Source organism: Sapajus apella, unplaced genomic scaffold (assembly GCF_009761245.1).
Source record: "Sapajus apella isolate SASKATOON/1434 unplaced genomic scaffold, GSC_monkey_1.0 scaffold81, whole genome shotgun sequence".
Taxonomy (NCBI): Eukaryota; Metazoa; Chordata; class Mammalia; order Primates; family Cebidae; genus Sapajus; species Sapajus apella.
In genome coordinates this window covers 8,665,934-8,687,005 of record NW_022437021.1, presented here as the reverse complement: position 1 = coordinate 8,687,005, position 21,072 = coordinate 8,665,934, and the positions used below count along the sequence as shown (strand labels likewise).

At 36.0% G+C, this 21,072-nt stretch overlaps 1 protein-coding gene across 19 annotated transcripts in view; it reads left to right on the top strand.

Moving 5' to 3' along the window:
- The window catches only part of ADAM22 (ADAM metallopeptidase domain 22), a 254,110-nt gene that overhangs the window by 170,456 nt on the left and 62,582 nt on the right, over nt 1-21,072 (top strand). For all 19 annotated transcript variants that reach the window (XM_032253009.1, XM_032253007.1, XM_032253002.1 and 16 more), the window contains 7 exons: nt 9,577-9,647; nt 12,540-12,614; nt 14,306-14,377; nt 15,193-15,359; nt 16,813-16,897; nt 18,472-18,562; nt 20,179-20,230. In XM_032253009.1, coding sequence (XP_032108900.1) covers nt 9,577-9,647; nt 12,540-12,614; nt 14,306-14,377; nt 15,193-15,359; nt 16,813-16,897; nt 18,472-18,562; nt 20,179-20,230 — 613 coding nt within the window. The remainder of the gene's footprint in view (nt 1-9,576; nt 9,648-12,539; nt 12,615-14,305; nt 14,378-15,192; nt 15,360-16,812; nt 16,898-18,471; nt 18,563-20,178; nt 20,231-21,072) is intronic.

Below are 21,072 nucleotides of genomic sequence, written 5' to 3'. Positions count from 1 at the left end.
AATTGTATAAATTGATGTTTTGAAAATGAAACTAATTTGCATTCTTTATATATATACACATACACACACGTATATATACACACACATATATATTATTGCACTTTTGGTTCTGGGATACATGTGCAGAACATGCAGGATTGTTGCATAGGTACCTACATGGCAATGTGGTTTGCTGCCTCCATCCCCCATCACCTATATCTGGCATTTTTCCGCATGTTATCTCTTCCCAACCTCCCTACCCCCTGCCGTCCCTCCCCTATTGCCCGCCAACAGACCCCAGTGTGTGATGATGCCCTCCCTGTGACCATGTGTTCTCATTGTTCAACACCTGCCTATATGTGGTGTTTGATTTTCTGTTCTTGTGTCAGTTTGCTGCAAATGATGGTTTACAGATTCATCCATGTCCCTACAAAGGACACAAACTCATTGTTTTTTTATGGCTGCATAGTATTCCATATGTGCCACATTTTCCTTGCCTGGTCTATCATCGATGGGCATTTGGGTTGGTTCGAGGTCTTTGCTATTGTAAACAGTGCCACAATGAACATACGTGTGCATGTGTCTTTGTAATAGAATGATTTATAATCTTTTGGATATATACCCATATAATGGGATTGCTGGGTCAAATGGAATTTCCATTTTATGTCCTTGAGGAATCGCCACAATGTCTTCCACAATGGCTGAACTAATTTACACTCCCATCAACAGCGTAAAAGTGTTCCTATTTCTCCACATCCTCTCCAGCATGTGTCTCCAGATTTTTTAATGATCACCATTCTAACTGGCGTGAGATGGTGTCTCAATGTGGTTTTGATTTGCATTTCTCTAATGACCAGTGATGATGAGCATTTTTTCATATGTTTGTTGACCTCATATATGTCTTCTTTTGAAAAGTGTCTGTTCATTTGCCCACTTTTGGATGGGTTTGTTTTTTTCTTGTAAATCTGTTTTAGTTCTTTGTAGATTCTGGATATTAGCCCTTTGTCAGATGGGTAGATTGCAAAAAGTTTTTCCCATTCTGTTGGTTGCCGGTTCACTCTAATGATAGTTTCTTTTGCTGTACAGAAGCTCTGGAGTTTAATTAGGTCCCATTTGTCTATTTTGGCTTTTGTTGCCAATGCTTTTGATGTTTTAGTCATGAAGTCCTTGCCTATGCCTATATCCTGAATGGTATTGCCTAGGTTTTCTTCTAGATTTTTTAGGGTGTTAGGTGTTATGTTTAAGTCTTTAATCATAAGTTAAGGAGTTAATTTTAGTGTCAGGTGTCAGGAAGGGATCCAGTTTCTGCTTTCTGCACATGGCTAGCCAGCTTTCCCAACACCATTTATCAAACAGGGAATCCTTTCCCCGTTGCTTGTTTTTATGAGGTTTGTCAAAGATCTGATGGTTGTAGATGTGTGGCATTGCTTTCAAGGCCTCTGTTCTGTTCCACTGGTCTATATCTCTCTTTTGGTACCAGTACCATGCTGTTTTGATTACTGTAGCCTTGAAGTATAGCTTGAAGTCAGGTAGCATGATGCCTCCAGCTTTGTTCTTTTTGTTTAGAATTGTCTTGGCTATGCAGGCTCTCTTTTGGTTCCGTATGAAGTTTAAGGTGGTTTTTTCCAGTTCTGTGAAGAGGGTCATAGATAGCTTGATGGGGATAGCATTGAATCTATAAATTACTTTGGGCAGTATGGCCATTTTCACAATATTGATTCTTCCTAACCATAAGCATGGAATGTTTTTTTATCTGTTTATGTCCTCCCTTATTTCCTTGAGCAGTGGTTTGTAGTTTTCCTTGAACAGGTCCTTTACATCCCTTGTTAGTTGTATTCCTAGGTATTTTATTCTCTTTATAGAAAATGTGAATGGCAGTTTGTTCTTGATTTGGCTCTCTTTAAGTCTGTTATTGGTGTATAGGAATGCCTGTCATTTCTGCACATTGATTTTGTATCCTGAGACTTTGCTGAAGTTGCTTATCAGTTTCAGGAGATTTTGGGACGAGATGATCCTGAATATACAATCATGTTGTCTGCAAATAGAGACAATTTGACTTCCTTTTTTCCTAATTGAATACCCTTTATTTCTTTTTCTTGCCTGATTGCTCTGGCTAAAACTTCCAACACTATTTTGAATAGGAGTGGTGAGAGATGGCATCCTTGTCTAGTGCCAGATTTCAAAGGGAATACTTCCAGTTTTTGCCCATTCAGTTTGATACTGGCTATGGGTTTGTCGTAAGTAGCTTTTATTATTTTGAAATTACTTTCCTTTGATACCTAGTTTATAGAGTGTTTTTAGCATAAAGGACTGTTGAATTTTGTTGAAGGCCTTCTCTGCATCTATTGAGATAATCATGTGGCTTTTGTCTTTGGTTCTGTTTATGTGGTGGATTACGTTTATAGACTTGCGTATATTGAACCAGCCTCGCATCCCCAGGATGAAGCCTACTTGATCATGATGGATAAGCTTTTTGATGTGCTTTGCAGTCAGTTTGCCAATATTTTATTGAAGATTTTTACATCTATGTTCATCATTGATATTGGCCTGAAGTTTCCTTTTTTTGTTAAGTCTCTGCTGGGTTTTGGTGTCAGGATGATGTTGGTCTCATAAAATGATTTGGGAAGGATTCCCTCCTTTTGGATTGTTTGGAATAGTATCAGAAGGAGTGGTACCAGCTCCTCTTTGTATGTCTGGTAGAATTCAGCTGTTAACTCATATTGATCTCGGCTTTTTGGGGTTGGTAGGCTATTAATTGCTGCCTCAACTTCAGCCTTTGTTATTGGTCTATTCAGGGTTTCAACAACTTCCTAAACCCTATTCAGGGTTTAGGCTTGCGAGCGTGCAAGTGTCCAGGAATTTATTCGTTTTTTCCAGGTTTACTGGTTTATGTGCATAGAGTTGTTTGTAGTAATCTCTGATGGTAGTTTGTATTTCTGTGGAATTGGTGGTGATATCCCCTTTATCGTTTTTTTATTGCATCTATTTGATTCTTGTCTCTTTTCTTTTTTATTAATCTGGCTAGCAGTCTGTCTATTTTGTTGATCTTTTCAAAAAACCAGCTCCTGGACTTGATTTTTTGAAGGGTTTTTTGTGTCTCTATCTCCTTCAGTTCTGCTCTGATCTTAGTTATTTCTTGTCTTCTGCTAGCTTTTGAGTTTTTTTGATCTTGCCCCTCTAGCTCTTTCAATTGCAATGATAGGGTGTCGAAAATTTTACATCTTTCCTTGCTTCTTATATGGGCTTTTATTGCTATAAATTTTCCTGTAGACACTGCTTTAATGTGTCCCAGAAATTCTGGTACATTGTGTCTTCATTGCCGTTGGTTTTGAAGAACATCTTTATTTCTGCCTTCATTTCATTGTTTATCCATCCAGTCAACATTCAAGAGCCTGTTGTTCAGTTTCCATGAAGTTGTGCAGTTCTGAGTTAGTTTCTTAATCCTGAGTTCTAATTTGATTGCACTGTGGTCTGAGAGACTGTTTGTTATGATTTCCGTTCTTTTGCATTTGCTGAGGAGTGATTTACTTCCAATTATGTGGTCAATTTTAGAGTAGGTGTGATGTGGTGCGGAGAAGAATGTATATTCTGTGGATTTGGTGTGGAGAGTTCTGTAGATGTCTATTAGGTTTGCTTAGTCAAGATCTGAGTTTAAGTCCTGGATATCCTTGTTAATTTTCTGTCTCATTTATCTGTCTAATATTGACAGTGGAGTGTTAAAGTCTCCTACTATTATTGTGTGGAAGTCTAAGTCTCTTTGCAGTTCATTAAGAACTTGCTTTATATATCTGGGTGCTCCTGTATTGGGTGCATATATATTTAGGATCATTAGCTCTTCTTCTTGCATTGATCCTTTTACCATTATGTAATGTCCTTCTTTGTCTCTTTTGGTTTTTGTTGGTTTAAAGTGTATTTTATTAGAGACTAGGATTACAACTCCTGCTTTTTTTGCTCTCCATTTGCTTGGTAAATCTTCCTCCTTCCCATTATTTTGAGCCTATGTGTGTCCTTGCACATGAGATGGGTTTCCTGGATACAGTGCACCAATGGGTTTTGACTTTTTATCCAATATGCCAGTCTGTGTCTTTTGATTGGGGCATTTAGCCCATTTACATTTAAGGTTAATATTGTTTTGTGTGAATCTGATCCTGCCATTTTGATGCTAGCTGGTTGTTTTGCCCATTAGTTGACACAGTTTCTTCATTGTGTCGATGCTCTTTACCATTTGGTACATTTTGGGAGTGGCTGGTACTAGTTGTTCCTTTCTGTGTTTAGTGCTTCTTTCAGGAGCTCTTTTAAGGCAGGCCTGGTGATGATGAAATCTCCCAGCAATTGCTTGTTTGTAAACAATTTTATTTCTCCTTCGTTTATTAAGCTTAGTTTGGCTGGATATGAAATTCTAGGTTGAAAGTTCTTTTCTTTAATGATCTTGAATATTGTCCTCCACTATCTTCTGGCTTGTAGGGTTTCTGCCAAGAGATCCGCTGTGAGTCTGATGGGCTTCCCTTTGTGTGTTACCCGCCCTTTCTCTCTGGCTGCCCTTAGCATGTTTTCCTTCATTTCAACCCTGGTGAATCTGATGATTATGTGCCTTGGGGTTGTTCTTCTTGAGGAATATCTTTGTGATGTTCTCTGTATTTCTTGGACTTGAATGGTGACCTGCCTTGCTAGGTTCGGGAAGTTCTCCTGGATAATATTCTGAAGTGTGTTTTTCAACTTGGATTCATTCTCTCTGTCACATTCAGGTACACCTATCAAACATAGATTAGGTATTTTCACATAATCCCATATTTCTTGGAGGCTTTGTTCATTTCTTCTCACTCTGTTTTCTCTAATCTTACCTTCTTATTTTATTTCATTGAGTTGATCTTCAATCCCTGATATCCTTTCTTCTGCTTGGTCTATTCGGCTGTTGAAACTTGTGTATGCTTCACTAAGTTCTCGTGTTGTGTTTTTCATCTCCATCAGGTCATTTATATTCTTCTCTATGCTGTTTATTCTTGTTAGCATTTCATCAAACCTTTTTTCAAGGTTCTTAGTTTCTTTGCATTGGGTTAGAACATGTCCTTTTAGCTCAGAGAAGTTTGTTATTACCCACCTTCTGAAGCCTATTTCTGTCAATTCATCAGACTCATTCTCCATCCAGCCTTGTTCCCTTGCTGGTGAGGAGTTGTAATCCCTTGGAGGAGGAGAGGCAGTCTGGTTTTGGTTGTTTTCATCCTTTTTGTGCTGGTTTCTTCCCATCTTTGTGGATTTATCTACCTGTGGTCTTTGTAATTGGTGACTTTCGGATGTGGTCTCTGAGCGGATGTCCTTTTTGTTGATGATGAAGTTATTTCTTTCTGTTTTTTTGTTTTCTTTCTAACAGTGAGGTCCCTCTGCTGTAGGACTGCTGGAGGTCCACTCCAGACCCTGCTTGCCTGGGGATCACCCGTGGTGGCTGCAGAACAGTAATGGTTGCTGCCAGTTTCTTTTTCTGTTATCTTTGTCCCAGAAGGAAATCTGCCAGATATCAGCCTGAGCCGTCCTTTATGAGGTGTCTCTTTGGATATACGTGGGTCAGGGAGCTGCTTGAGGAGACAGTCTGACCCTTATAGGAGCTCAAGTGCTGAATTGTTAGCTCCATTTTTCCATTAAGAGCTGCTGGGCAGGTACATTTAAGTCTGCTGCAGCGGAACTCATAACCGTCTTTTTCCCCAAGTGCTCTGTCTTGGGAAGGTGGGGCTTTATTTATAAGTTCCTGATGTGCTGCTGCCTTTTTTCAGAGATGCCCTGCCCAGCTAGGAGGTTGCCTAGTCACTGTCTGCCAGCAGAGGTGTTGCTGAGCTACTGTGGGCTCTGCCCAGCTGCTGTGTGAACTTCCTTGTGGTTTTGTTTATAGAGGTATAGTTAGAACTGCCTTGGTAATGTCGGTCTGCCTCAGTAATGGTGGACTGCCTCTGTAATGGTGTGCTGCCTCAGTAGTGGCAGACTGCCTCAGTAATGGTGGACGCCCTTCCCCCTACAGAGCTGGACCGTCTGGGTCCAGCTGCGCTTGCTGTGAAACTCTCAATCCAGAGCGTTTCAGATTGCTGGTCTTTGTGGGGATGGGACCTGCTGAGCCAGATCACCTGGTTCAGTCCCCTTTCTTCAGTTGAATGGGTGGCTCTGTCTCCCAGGCATTCTAGGCACCAGTTGAAACAGCCACCCAGATTTGTGTGAGTTTTTGTGCAGAGACCCGCTGTGCTGGCGGAGACCCGCTGTGCTGGCGGAGACCCGCTGTGCTGGCGGAGACCCGCTGTGCTGGCGGAGACCCGCTGTGCTAGCTGAAACAGCTGTGCTGGAAACTCATGGTGCTTTTCAGCCCGGAAATCTCCTGGTCTGTGGGCAGTAATAACTTGTTCGGAAATGCAGTGGTCACTTACCCTCTATGCTGTTCTTGCTGCGAACTGCACTCCAGAGCTGTTCCTATCTGGCCATCTTGGATCCCTATCCTAATTTGTATTCTTAAATGGATCTCACTTGGTTATGGTAGATTATATTTTTGTGTATTACTGGGTTTGATTTGCCTATGTTTTGTTAAGCATTTTTAATTTGTAGGTTCAGGAGGCATATTGGAATGTAGTTTTCTGGTTTTAGTCAGGATTTGCTGCTCTGACAAGATGTGTTAGGAAAAGTTTCAAACTCTTTTTTTTTTTTTAAGTTTGTATAAAAGTGGTATTATCTTCTTTAAGTGTTTGGTAGAATTCATCAGTGAAGCCATCTGGCCTTGCGGTTTTCTTAGAGAGTTTAAATTAATAATTAAAGTTATTTAATAATACAGGAATATTCAGATTTTCTACATATAGTCATATTCAAGGAATTTTATCTAAATTAACAAATTTATTGGCATAAAGCTCTTCATAATATCCTCTTATCTTTTTAATATCTATATAATCTGTAGTGATTTTTTTCTTTATTAGACAAGCCCTGCTAATCAATTTCATTGATTTTTTTTTTTAAGTTTTTTTTTTTTTTTTTTCGAGATGGAGCTTCGCTCTTATTCCACAGGCTGGAGTGCAATGGCGCGATCTCGGCTCACCGCAACCTCCGCCTCCTGGCTTCAGGCAATTCTCCTGCCTCAGCCTCCTGAGTAGCTGGGATTACAGGCACGCGCCACCATGCCCAGCTGATTTTTTGTATTTTTAGTAGAGACGGGGTTTCACCATGTTGACCAGGATGGTCTCAATCTCTTGACCTTGTGATCCACCCGCCTCGGCCTCCCAAAGTGCTGGGATTACAGGCGTGAGCCACCGCGCCCGGCCTTTTTTAAAGTTTTTAAGTCTCATTTTTTTTCTATTTGATTTGTGTTTAATTTACTCTTATTTTTCTGGGCTCTTAAGATAGAAGGTTAGATCACTGTTTTAAACTTTTTTTTTCCTTTTCTAACATAACCACTTAAAGCTATGCATTTCCCTTCAAACACTAAGTGTCTTACCTGCCTCCCTCTCATTTTGGCTTGTCATATTTTTATTTACTTTAGTCAAAACATTTTCTAAATTCTCATGTGCTTTCTTCTTTGTCCAATGGGTTATTTAAAAATGTAGAGCTTGATATCGAAATATTTGGTTATGTTTTTCAGGCATCTTTTTATTATAGATTTTAAATTTAATCTAGTTGCAATAAGAGAAAATGCTGTCATTTCATTTTCTTTAAATAAAATTTATTGGGACTTGCTTTATGGTCTAGCATATTGTCTGTCTTGGTGAATGTTTCATGTATTCTTGAAAAAGAAATATATTCTTCAGTTATTGGGTAAAGTGTTTTAAAAATGCCAAGTTAGGCCAGGCGCACTGGCTCACACCTGTAATCCCAGCACTTTGGGAGGCCAAGGTGGGCAGATCACCTGAGGTCAGGAGTTCAAGACCAGCCTGGCCTACATGGTGAAACCCCATCTCTACTAAAAATTTAAAAAAATTAGGTAGGCATGGTGGCGGTTGCCTGTAATCCCAGCTGCTCAGGAGGCTGAGGCAAGAGAGTTATTTGAACCCAGGAGTCAGAGCTTGCAGTGAGCCAAGATTGTGCCACTGCACTCCAACCTGGGTGAGAGAGTGGGACTCTGTCTCAAAAAATAAAAAAATAAAAGTAAAAATACCCATTTAGTCAAATTGGTTAATAGTGTTAAATATTCTATATCCATATGATTTTGTTTACTTTTTTCTTTCAAGTACTGAGGGAGGATTGTTGAAATCCTTAACTGTAACTTTGAATTTGTCTATTTTTCCTTTCAGGTCTGTCACTTTTTGCTTTATGTATTTTGAAACTCTGTTATTAGGTGAAAAAACATTTAGAATAATTTTGTCTTTTTGATGAATCAGTCCATTTATAATTAGGAAATAGATCCCTTCCACATAGATACTTATTGCCCTGAAGTTACATTGTCTGATATTTAATATTTTCTTCACAGTTTTCTTGTGATTAATGTTTGTAAGGTGTATCTTCTTCCATACTTTATATATAAAGTGCCCCTCTTGTAAACAGCATATAGTTAAGTCTTGCATTGAAAAATATCCAGTCTGACAGTCTTTACTTTTAGGTATAACATTTAGTCTATTTAATCTAATTAGTGATATGAGATGTGTTACTTTTGTGATCTTGTTTTTCTGTTTGTCCTATTAGTTAATTTGTCCTATTAATTTTCTGTTTGTCCTGTTAGTTAATTAGAACTTATTCCCTTCCTCACCAAATCCCTTATTTACTCAGGCCATAGCATTCTCACAAGCAGCATGATGGGAGAATATTTGAACATGAAATAAAAAGATAATATTAATTTCCTTATCCTGATTTTATTATTCAGCTTCTTGATCACAGATTTCTCTGACCATGATTATCTTTCCTTTATGAACAGTATCCACAAATAATGATAATGGTTCACCGTTAGTGTTGTGTATAGCATTACTCCTATAATAAGCCTTTTCAGGTTGTTTAGTCAGCCATCAAAGTTTTAGGAAATCTTTACTCTAGGGAAAGATTGCAGCTTTCCTCTCACTTTGTAAAAAAAATTCTCCCTTATAAATAACCTAATCTTATATTCAGAGATTAATCTGTGTGTATAAACAGTTGATGTATAATCTTCACATCTGCTACCAGGAGCAGATAAAACCTGAGATTAATTTGGTTATGGGCAAAGAAGAATGTAAATTAATTGGAAAAAAGTAACTCAAAACTTTGGTGTCCTATAGTAAGTTCTTAATAAATTGTGAACTTATGAATATATGATTATTTATTTTACTTTCTTCTCATTGCTTCTCTTCTTTATTTTGCTATTGGAAGTGAAAGTCAAATTGGCTGTTTAGAAGATTCCTAGTAAAGAATGTAATGCTATTGATTGACGAAATATGAAAATTTCTTTGAGATAAATTAGAACAGAAATAATGTTCTAGATTTAGCAAATAATATTCATCCTTTATATGTTTATTTAATATTAATATAATACAGTTACTTAATGTTCTGTGTAATCACTAAGCACAACATTATATATTATAAAATTCATAAGAAGGAAGGACAGGTAAAACTTTGCCCTCTATTGAAGAAATCTGACAAATGCACTAAGTTAAATTAAATTTAATTTCCTTTTAGAATTTCAACAAGTAAACATTACTCCACCAAAATATATTTTGAAGCCAAGACCAAAAAGGAGTAAACGGCAGGTATGTATTCATGGTGGTGTGTTGTGATATTTTAAAACAACTGTCAGCTGCCAATCATTTGAATCTACAGGAAGTCTGTGTGAGAGGGTGAGTACTAGTTCAAGAATTTGTCAGGGTGTGATAAACCATAGGGTGACAGATCTGAAGAAGCAGTAGAAAGGGGCCGTATTATTTCACAGATGCAAAAAGTATTCAAGATAATGGTGATAATGTGAATCTTCATCATATTATGGGTTATGAGGCTCCTGCTTGTGGCATCTCAGGTTCTTTCAACCATAGCCTTCTTTCCTTGCCCAAATATGTACCACACAGTGGAGTCCATTTGTATAGAATATATCCTTGTATTTATTTCTTGAAGATAACCCCTTAGGAATGAATCTATCAGGTTGTGAAGCCACAAAATGTTTTTGTCTCACTTGAGCAATTTTGGAGTCCAGGATATAAAATTAGGTCATGGGCTTTATGATTGTTCAACTGAATCTTGGACTGGGTAATAATAACTGTTGATACAGTGCTTTAAACCAAATGAGGTAGGTACTGTTACTCCCCTTTCACTGAAAGAAAAGTGATGGCTCTGACACGTGAAAATGACTTACTCAGAATCATAGAGCTGGTAAATAGTTTAGAAAAAATTAAGAGTTATGGCCATCAGAATCAAGATATTACTACTGTGGTGGTGTGGGCAGAGGGATAGGCATTAAAAACACAAGATGAAGGAAATAGATCTCTCTAGTAAGACCAAGAAGTTGAAGGAACCAGATACCTTCTTTTTATTACCTTGAAATAAAATATGTTTACAGACAGATTTTTATTGCAAATAATAATTGCTAAATTTTTACCTTGTGCCTGGCCCTATTATAAGAACTTTAACTATGTAAACACATTTAACCCTCATAAAAACATTAAAAGGAAGATATTATTACAGGTTAAGTATCCCTTTTCCAAAATGCTTGGTACTAAAAGTGTTGCAACAGATTTTGATTTTTTTGTAGCGGGGGAGGGAGGGTGGATTTCAGAATATTTCATTATACTTAGTGGTTCAGCATCCCCAATTCAAAAATTCAAAATCTGAAATGCTCCAATGAGGATTTCTTTGGAGTGTAATATTGGTGCCCAAAAAGTTTTTCATTTTGCAGCATATGGGGTTTTGGATTTTTAGATGAGAGATAATCAACCTATATTATCCCCATTTTACTGATAAAGATGCCTTGAAAGCACAAGAGGATCAAGAAACTTGCCAAAAGCCACATAGGGTTACCCAGTGGTGGAGCTGGGATTCTGACCTAGGAAGTCTGGTCTCAGAGAGGTGCTTATAACCACATATACACTAAATATTGCCTCTCAGACCCATGTGTTGCATGAATTATTATTGTGACTTTTATAAATGTTATGACTGTTTATATATTATATATACATGAATAGAAGATAGAGACATATATATCTTGAGTCCCAGTTAGACAAAATAATTGCCATCAGGATTTAATGTGAAACAGTATTTTTATGAATTATAGACTAAAAGAATAGGATAATATTCTTTTGACATGTGTCCTGAAGTTCATCATAAACATCTCAACGTGTAGTCATTTGGTAAGTGGACAAATCCTTAATATCTCTTTCTGAGAAAGCCATGGACCCATGGAGGTGAAGTGCTACAAAACTGTGGGCCAGTATGGCAACTCTCTGACATTAGCAAAATGTTGGGACTTGTTGAAAAGTTTACCGTATTAACTAGTCTCTCACAAGTAGCAAAGCAGTTCCTATTGCCCTAAAAACGCCCCCCTCCCTTTAAAAAAAAAAAAAAGACTCTTGTCATTGGGTGCACTTTAATGTTATTCTTTGGTTTCCAACCTCAGAATTATATCTATTATTCCCTATCACCTTGGTGTTATAGGAGATTTTTTAAAAAAGTTTTTAAGTTTAGGAATGCAGTTAGCAATGATAGAATCCATATGGCAGCATTTTAAAAGTTTATTTTAACTGCACCACTCAAAACAAACATACATGTGTTGATATTTAGGCTTAATTGTATACCCTTATCACAAAAATGGACCTTGGGTAAGTGATCAAAATGTTTTCTGGAAAATTTATATTGAACTATGACATAAAGGTAAAAGTTAGCTTTACATACCTTGTTAATGATTGTATTATAGGCTAACTGTAGAGAAGAAGGAGAATGGCTGCCTTAGTGGCTCTTTCCTATACAGTCATTGGTCATGATTTTGAAGTAGGAGAAAATTTGTTGTTGAGCAGAGAAAGCTAGCTGTAATAGACAACTCAAGACTGCCTAGGAGTTCTCAAAGCTATTCAAACAAAGACCCCATGTCATTTGGGGATCCCCTGAACCATCCTAGATGAAGGCTCATGACTCATTCCCAATGTGGAGATTAAATAATAAAAGTGCCAATCACTCCAGTCTGTACCCTCGCAGAGATCCTCAGAAGACCTTAAATTAAATCCAAAAGAATGCTCTTCATGTGTTACTATTTTCAAGATAGATTGTTAAGTGAAAATCACTAGTTGCAGAAGGGAGTGAAATAAACAGAAGTACAAAATATAGGATATATTCACACTTAGTTTTATATGCATAAATATTTCTGGAAGGAACCAGTAACTTGCTGTATCCATTGTGGGGGAAGCAGTAAGAACTGAGTAGGTAGAGAACAGAGGTGAGAGGAAGACATTCATCTTATGCCCTTTTATAGTTTTGAAATTTTTTGAGCCGTGTAAATCTATTACCAATTCAGAAACTAAGCAAATTGATGAAAAAGATTTTAAATGCTAAAGGAATAAAAAGGGAAAATTTTGTTTTGTCAGTTTCTTCCACATTTTGTAGCCTTTCACAGCCAAGTTTAGAGGTCTGAATTAGGTGCTATTTCTTTTACTGTATTACAGCTTCGTCGATATCCTCGTAATGTAGAAGAAGAAACCAAATACATCGAACTGATGATTGTGAATGATCATCTTATGGTAGGATTTGCTGTTGTTTTTAAGCCTGTTCGTGCCTAGAGTAAAACTGGTGAGTGCAAAAATATGTATAGAAAAAGCAAGAAGCCCATCAAGCTGTAATCTGGAGAAGGTATTTGTATAATAAAATATATTTGTTAGCTTGCAGCAACCTGAAATTAGGAAATATTCTTAGGTGGAAATAACTAGCGGGAATTTTTGAATTGTCAAAAGTATTTTGTGACTCATAGTATCAATCTTTGAATTTACTTGATTAGTAGAGGTACTAATAATTTGAATCTCCACTTACTAAAATGACAAGGTTTGAAAAAAATGGAAATCCCATTATATGTTGAAAAAGTGAGGCAGCAATTATGTGAGATTTTAGTTTGCAAGGTACAGCTTTATCTTAACAAAAGGAAAGCAGTTTTTCTATTTCAGTCTTAATGTGCAGAAATCCTATGGAAATGCTTACAGAGCTAACCAGTGAAAATTCTTAGGATAAGAACTTGACGAAACTTTTATGTTGCTGAATCAAATTATTTCGACCCATAGTGTTTATATTCAGTTCATGGGCCTGTTGCAGGCAGTATGACTACATTCATAGCACAGCAATGAGTTATAATGATGATTGTTCCATGTAACCAGAGTTTTAAAACTAAGAAGGTTTAATGATACGTATTGTTGAACTTATCTTAATTTCCAGTACAAGTGCATTTTAATTTACTTTGAACTATTTATTTGAGGAAAAATTTGTCATTTATTTATGTATGATTAAATAAATAACTTAGATCTTAATTATTACTGTTGCTAATAATAATAATAATAACAGGATAAATCAGGATTGAGTGTTGCTTCCTTGCTCAAGCTAGGTCTAAGTTTTATCTTTCTACCTATTTGAATCCAGTGAATATTATTGTTCTCTAAGACTTTTATAAAATAAAAATAAGCTATAGCAACATACATTTTGAGCATTTTAGATAGTCACAAATTCAGATGTACAGAGACATCTGTAGACATATAACATAAGCAAAATGAACCTGGTATAAGACAGTAGAGATGGGTGAGGCCTGTGGTGAAAAGAATGGTGCGTGGCCCGTCTAAGGGGAGCACCTGCCTCTCAGTGTTTGCCAGTTACTACCAAGTGGGAATGCTAATTTTAACTGAAGCCAGGAATTGGATTTTATGTGATACTTCCTGATTTTTAAAACACACTTGAGACCAAAGATGTATGTGATCCACATCTGTCCTGTATGCCACCTCATTGTAATCTTTATCTTTGAGCTTTCTTCTTGCTGAATAAGTTATGTAGAACTTTTAAATTTTTATGCTTTCAGCAATATTCACATCCATTTTTACTGTCTGTACCCCTACTTAGATTTGTATGATGTCTTACAATTCATAGATGACTTTCATATGTTTTATCATTTTGAATAACAATCCCGATAAAAATAAACCTATGAAATGAATGGGTTGGATATTTTTTACTTTATCTCCCAGATGAATAAATCAAGGCCTCAGTCTTTCAAGAGCCCTGTCTCAGGCAACACAGCAGATAAAGAACTTGATCTCAATTCTGACTCTTAACATTGTTTTACAGAAAGTATATTTTTTTACATTTTTAGAGCTCTTTCAATTACACCATGTTTTCTCTGATGAGATGATTATTTTCTGATCACCTTGGAAGACCTTCACTTGTTTTCTTTTGCTTTCAGTTTAAAAAACATCGGCTTTCTGTTGTACATACCAATACATATGCGAAATCTGTGGTGAACATCGCAGATTTAGTAAGTATCAACCCAATTCATTATTGCCCTAGGAGAATCTTACTTTCTGATTGCTAATAGAATGGGTAATATGGTTCATATAGTTTCACTGCTCTATGTTGCACTTCAGCCAAGATGCTGAGTAAGTCCTGGGTAACATTGCAATAGACTTTATTGACTTTGATCTCTGGCTGGGAAGAGGAACTGGTCGAAGTTATCCATAGATATACCTGAAATTCTATCCTGTGTTTTTCACACTGTAAAAATAAAGGTTGTGTTATACCCCTACCAAAGGTATTCATAGTGACTTCTAACGATGGAGAAACAGTACAACAGTTGTACTTTTTTTAAGAGTGTCTGGTGCTGTGGCAGTAATGCAACTAAGTAATTCCACTATACCTCCATACTTCCCAAATCTTCCCTTGACAGGGCTGTCCTGGTACCTTCTTCACAAGTCTAAACAGAGCCAATCAGGTTGTATGGAAATTATTTCTTTGGAGAGTCTTCATTGCTCCATTTTTGGCTAGGGGAACTCACACATGGATGAATTCTTTTTCCAGGGTTCTAGAAAACAGATTAAGGTGGAGCCTTGAATAGGGTGCAATTATTTGTTAAAACGGGATCTTTTGTTTCTAAAATGTGCTCTGTTCTTTGGATATTACTCAGTCAACAATTTCATTCTCTGTTACTCAAGGGAAATGCATGTAAATTGGAAAGTTATCTTCCTTTAACTAAAACCCAGGAGGTTTCCATGAAAGGAGTTTTGTATTCCTGTTCATAAGCTATTTGATTTTACCACATGTACAGCTGATGTGTTCATTTTATTAATATACTAGATATATAAAGACCAACTTAAGACCAGGATAGTATTGGTTGCCATGGAAACCTGGGCGACTGACAACAAGTTTGCCATATCTGAAAATCCAATGATCACCCTGCGTGAGTTTATGAAATACAGGAGGGATTTTATCAAAGAGAAAAGTGATGCAGTTCACCTTTTTTCGTACGTAACTTATGTAATGATGTATTACTTTTTTTGATTCCATGTTAAATGCTTTATTGTCACTGAAATGTATCCTTTCTGCTACATAACACAATTAGGATTTGACATGGCAGATGGCAGATAGAGTTGGAAAAAGTTTTAAAGTATAGATTGTTTAAAATTGCAATGAAAATGTAAATGATTTAATTTTGAGTTATTTTATTATTTAATGTTTGTTTTAATTTTTCAAGATATTTAATGGATCAGAGCATTTACTGAGTAAAAATACTGCTAATACTCTTATTTAGCATTCTTAACTGCAGATAAATTATATTCTTTAAAGCTACTGTCTTTTAAATGTTAATGTTTTCTCTGCTTTTTGTTCTAAGATGAGAGTTTAGTATTTCTGGAATTTATTTTTAATTTTTTCCTCACTCTTATGTTCTTTTTTTGATAGCATACATATTTGACGTAATAGCAAATTATATATAGTAGAATTTTTAAAAAATCTATCATCTAAAGTCAGAGCTGTTGAAGGCAGTTATAAAAGGAAGAAAAGATTTATTTTGGGATAACTTTATATATAATTTCAAATTTAGAGAAAAGTTACAATTATACTACAAGGAAATTGCATGTGCCCTCTATCCAGATTCATCAGTTATTCACATTTTCCCCATTTGTTTTATAATTTTCTTCCATTCTTCCTCCCTTCTTTCTAATCATCCATCCTTCAGTTTTTTTTTTTTTTTTTTTTTTTTTTGAACCTTTTGAAAGTAAGTTGAAGATGCTGGGCATTTATTATTAAATAGTATGTATTCTCTAAATGTGAAAAGACATTCTCTTATATAACCACATTAAATTATTAAAACCCAAAAATTTAACATCAGTACAATACTTTTATGCAATCCATGGTCTATATTCAAATTACACCAGTTGTCTCAATAATATCTTTTACAGATAATTTTCCCCATCCAAGATCCAAGCCAGGTTCACACATTGCATTTAATTATCATGTCTCTTTAGTTTCCTTTAATCTGAAAGATTTCCTTAGCTTTCCTTTGTCTATTGTGAATTTAACACTTTTGAAGAATAAAAGCCAATTATTTTGTTGACTCTTCCTCATTATGGGAATGCCTGATGTTTTCTCATTATGACATTTAAATTGTGTATTTTTGGCAGAAATACCAGAGAGGTGATCTTGTGTCTTTCTCAGAGTACATCATATCAACCAATTCTTTTTTAATAGATATACTTCAATTTAAGATATTTATTAATCTTGTAGGAAAACATGCCTCAGAAACCTTTTGCTTTGGTTACATGTGTAAACAATTTTTACATTCTTCCCTTACAACATGAATATATTGTATAGAAATCTTATGTATATTGTGAAAATAAATGTAGTAAACTAATAATGAGAGGCGCTGTGATGTTTGAACTGTGAACAGTAAGCATTTTTCATTTCCTTTTCTAAAAGGGGGAGTCAATTTGAAAGTAGCCGGAGCGGGGCAGCTTATATTGGTGGGATTTGCTCGTTGCTGAAAGGAGGAGGCGTGAATGAAGTAGGTGTGAACATCTGTACAATGCAAAGTGGTATGATGGCTGAAAATGTTTTCCTCATACTTAAGAGATAATTTCTCAGTATTTGCACACTCCAGATGTTAGATTGCTATGTTACAAATCAGTGTGGTGTCCTGGCACAGTGGCTTATTCCTGTATCCAGCACTTTGGGAGGCTGAGGAGGACAGATTGCTTAAGCTGAGGAGTTTGCCTGGGTAACAAGGCAAAACCCCATTTATATCAAAAATACAAAAATAAGCTGGGTGTGTTAGCGTGTGTCTCTAGCCCCAGCTACTGGGGAGGCTGAGGTGGGAGGATGGCTTGAACCTGGGAGGTGGAGGTTGCATTGAGCCCAGATTGCGCCATTACACTGTAGCCTGGGCAACAGAGTGATACCCTGTCTCTAAATAAATAAATAAATAAATAAATAAAATATGGTTACTATAAGTGACCAGAGGATCAACTCAGGAAATAGTGATATAATATATGTCAATTGTTATACGTTCATGTTATATTTAGAATAATTTCCAGATTAAGCTATTTACAGATTAAATAGAGAGAATCTTTACCTTTATCTTCATTGAAAATAAAGCCCTATTTATCACTTTGAGTGATTTTCCAGGGAATTGAATAGTTCCCTGACGCATCAGCTTGCCACCTAACAACCCAATTGGATATTTTTTCCTTAGTATTTAACAGATTTGGGGATAAGAAAAATAGAATAGGTTTTGCAAAGGGTTCCTTTTACTTCTAAGGCACTAAACCTATTAGAGATGATTGAAAAGAAAATACTTGCATCTTTAAGAGGCTACAAATTGAAAAATACATCCTCAGTTCTTAAGTTTCTATTGAGGGGAATTTCAGGAGTACAAGTGGACACAAAGATGGACAAGTTCTAAAAAGAATTTACACATTTAATTTTATTTTGTATTATTGAAAAGACTGATTTAATTATATACCAATATTGAATTTTTTGAGAATGTCAGTGGTGAAATTTAGACTCAGATATACATTTCAAAAACCCAAAAGCTGTGATTATTTCCTGACTTCTAGTATTCCCTGTAAGACCTCATCAAACATGGGTTTTTGTTTCTTTTTTTTTTTTGAGACGGAGTTTCGCTCTTGTTACCCAGGCTGGAGTGCAATGGCGCGATCTCGGCTCACCGCAACCTCCACCTCCTGGGTTCAGGCAATTCTCCTGCCTCAGCCTCCTGAGTAGCTGGGATTACAGGCACATGCCACCATGCCCAGCTGAATTTTTGTATTTTTAGTAGAGACGGGGTTTCACCATGTTGACCAGGATGGTCTCAATCTCTTGACCTCGTGATCCACCCGCCTCGGCCTCCCAAAGTGCTGGGATTACATGCGTGAGCCACCGCGCCCGGCCGGGATTTTTGTTTCTTAATACTTTTTCCCAACTGCATATTCAGTGCTGGCTACAATGTGTTGTTTAGATTCTGCTAAAGAAATTACTTAGAAATTACTTGTTTACAGCGATATTGTGACATTTTTCTCTTGTTATTTTTCAGTGACAATTTGGATTTACATACATTTTATTTTTCTTTTTGTTTTTCAGTTTGGGAAAACTGATTTAATGGCTGTTACACTTGCCCAGTCATTAGCCCATAATATTGGTATTATCTCAGACAAAAGAAAGTTAGCAAGTGGTAAGTTTTAGTATATGTATGGTTAATTGTATTTAAAATAGACTATTTGTAAAATATTTTGGAGGTAAAAGTTTTTGATTTTAGTTGCTTGATGAAAAGAATTTTAGTGATAGTAAATGATAAACATCCAGGGCATAAACGGTTGCTTCCCAAAGTAATACAATGGAATGTTTACATTATAGATGGAAATTTCTGCATGTATAATAAACTTTAAAGCCATGTGATAATAAATACAAGCTGAATTTAACCTTAAAAGGGACAAAATAAGCCCAGTTTGTTCATTATAAATGGTTTAGTGGAGACTTCAGGCATATAGGCTTCAGACATACTGTTTTATTATGTTTTATTTAAAACATTTCTGAACATGGCCACAGACATAGAATTTCCGTATCAGGATCAGACCTGACAAAAAGCTTAGTTAATATATGCACCTAGTATAATATGCTAGGTTTGGCATCTATGAAGAATGTCCTTTTTCAGTAGGTAAAGTCATTTCACCCTGAACGGTCAGATACTATGTATTTAGCGTAAAAATGTCATTATTTCCATTTTTATTTCATTATTTTAGTAACAAACATTAAAAATATTATTTTTATAATCTGGAATCCCAGCACTTTGGGAGACCTAGGTGGGTGGATCACCTGAGGTCAGGAGTTCAAGACCAGCCTGGCCAACATGGCGAAACCCCGGTCTCTACTAAAAATACAAATATTAGGAGGGTATGGTATCAGGCGCATGTATTACCAGCTACTTGGGAGGCTGATGCAGGAGAATCACTTGAACCCGGGAGGCAGAGGTTGCAGTAATCCAAGATCACACCATTTTACTCCAGCCTGAGCAACAGAGTGGGAGTCTGTCTCAAAAATAAAATAAAATAAAATAAAATGAAATAAAATAAAATAAAATAAAGTAAAAGTAACTGTTACCATTTATAGAGTATGGTAATCAACTGTTACCTTTATAAATGATTGAGAGCTAGTATTATTTCCATTTAGATACTCATTTAATTCTCCAGATAGTTCTACAGGACACCCATTTTAGGCCCATTTTGTAGATGAAGTGACTAGATCTTACAAGTATAATGTCTCTAAGATTACACTGATACCAAATGGCAAACTCATGTTTTGAACCCTAGTATTCTGAAGCCCTTCTGCTTAACCATTAATATATTACATCGCCTTCTACCAGAAACCTTGGTGCATGCAGAGACTTTCAAAAATGGGCAAGAAAGTATAATAGTTCTCATAAAGGCCTATGAAATTGAGATACTGTCAATGGTGCCATAAAGTTCTTCACTATTCCATTGGTATTTGATTGTCTTTCAATTAAGCCATTTTAAATAAAAGGTTTAAATATGGCCATTTGTTAAAATACAAGGATTTTTTGGTATTATATAATCATATATAATCAATATTATATAATTTTTATTATGTAATCAAAGCATATATTTGTTGTATATTACATTAAAAACTATTGTAAGATGAATTAGAAAGAAGGTATGACTTTTTAAAAGGTATCTTAAGGAATAAAATGGAGGTAATGATTTTAAAATAGAAAGTACTTTAATGCAACTGTGTTCACTTTATAACAAGGTTTGTGTATTAATTTTCTCTTAGGTGAATGTAAATGTGAGGACACGTGGTCCGGGTGCATAATGGGAGACACCGGGTGAGCCACTTCTATATGAAAATAGCTCAGTCATACATTCTCTGCTGTGCTGTTGTCTTGTTAGGAATATGACACTCAGTAACTTAGTGCATGGAATCTAGCCAAAGGCATTTATGAGACATCAGAAGTAAATATTCTTAATGGTTCTGTATATAACATATTTTTGCAAAATAACCTCATATATAAAAAAATCTATGGAAATAAAATAATTGAAATATTACTAAAATAATAACAGCAAAACATGGTCAAAGTTTAAACTAGGACAGTAATGACAATAAGCTTGGATTCATCATCATTCAAAAGGTATGAAGAATAAAACAGTGGGCACTTGTACACCATTATGCAGCTTTTAAAAAGTAAAATACTACATTTGTGGTGAAATCTCCCTTTGTGTCCTACCTTATTAATTCCCAGCCCCAGCCTAGGTAACCACCATCTGAGTTTGGTTCCTATCATTTTCAAGTCATTCTTTATATTTTTACTGTGTAGTATGTATGCATGTTGGAGTAAAACATAGCATTGGTTTGCATGTTTTCAGTTTATGTGAGAGACATCATGTTGTATGTATTCTTCTGTGACTTGCGGTTTTTTTTTTTTTTATCAACATGATGTTTGTGAGGTTTATCCATCCTTTTAATATACAACTCCTGTTCATTACATGCCATTCTCCTGCTCAGAAATGTTGTGAGTCTCTGATGTCTGAAGAACGCGGTTCCAATTCTTAACTTCAGTATTTAGATTCCCATAATCTTTCTTCATTCTCGTTTGCAATCTCCTTTTCTCCTACTATTCATGATTGGTTTGCTTACTATAATTGTACAGAAGTTTCTAGGTTTTTTGAT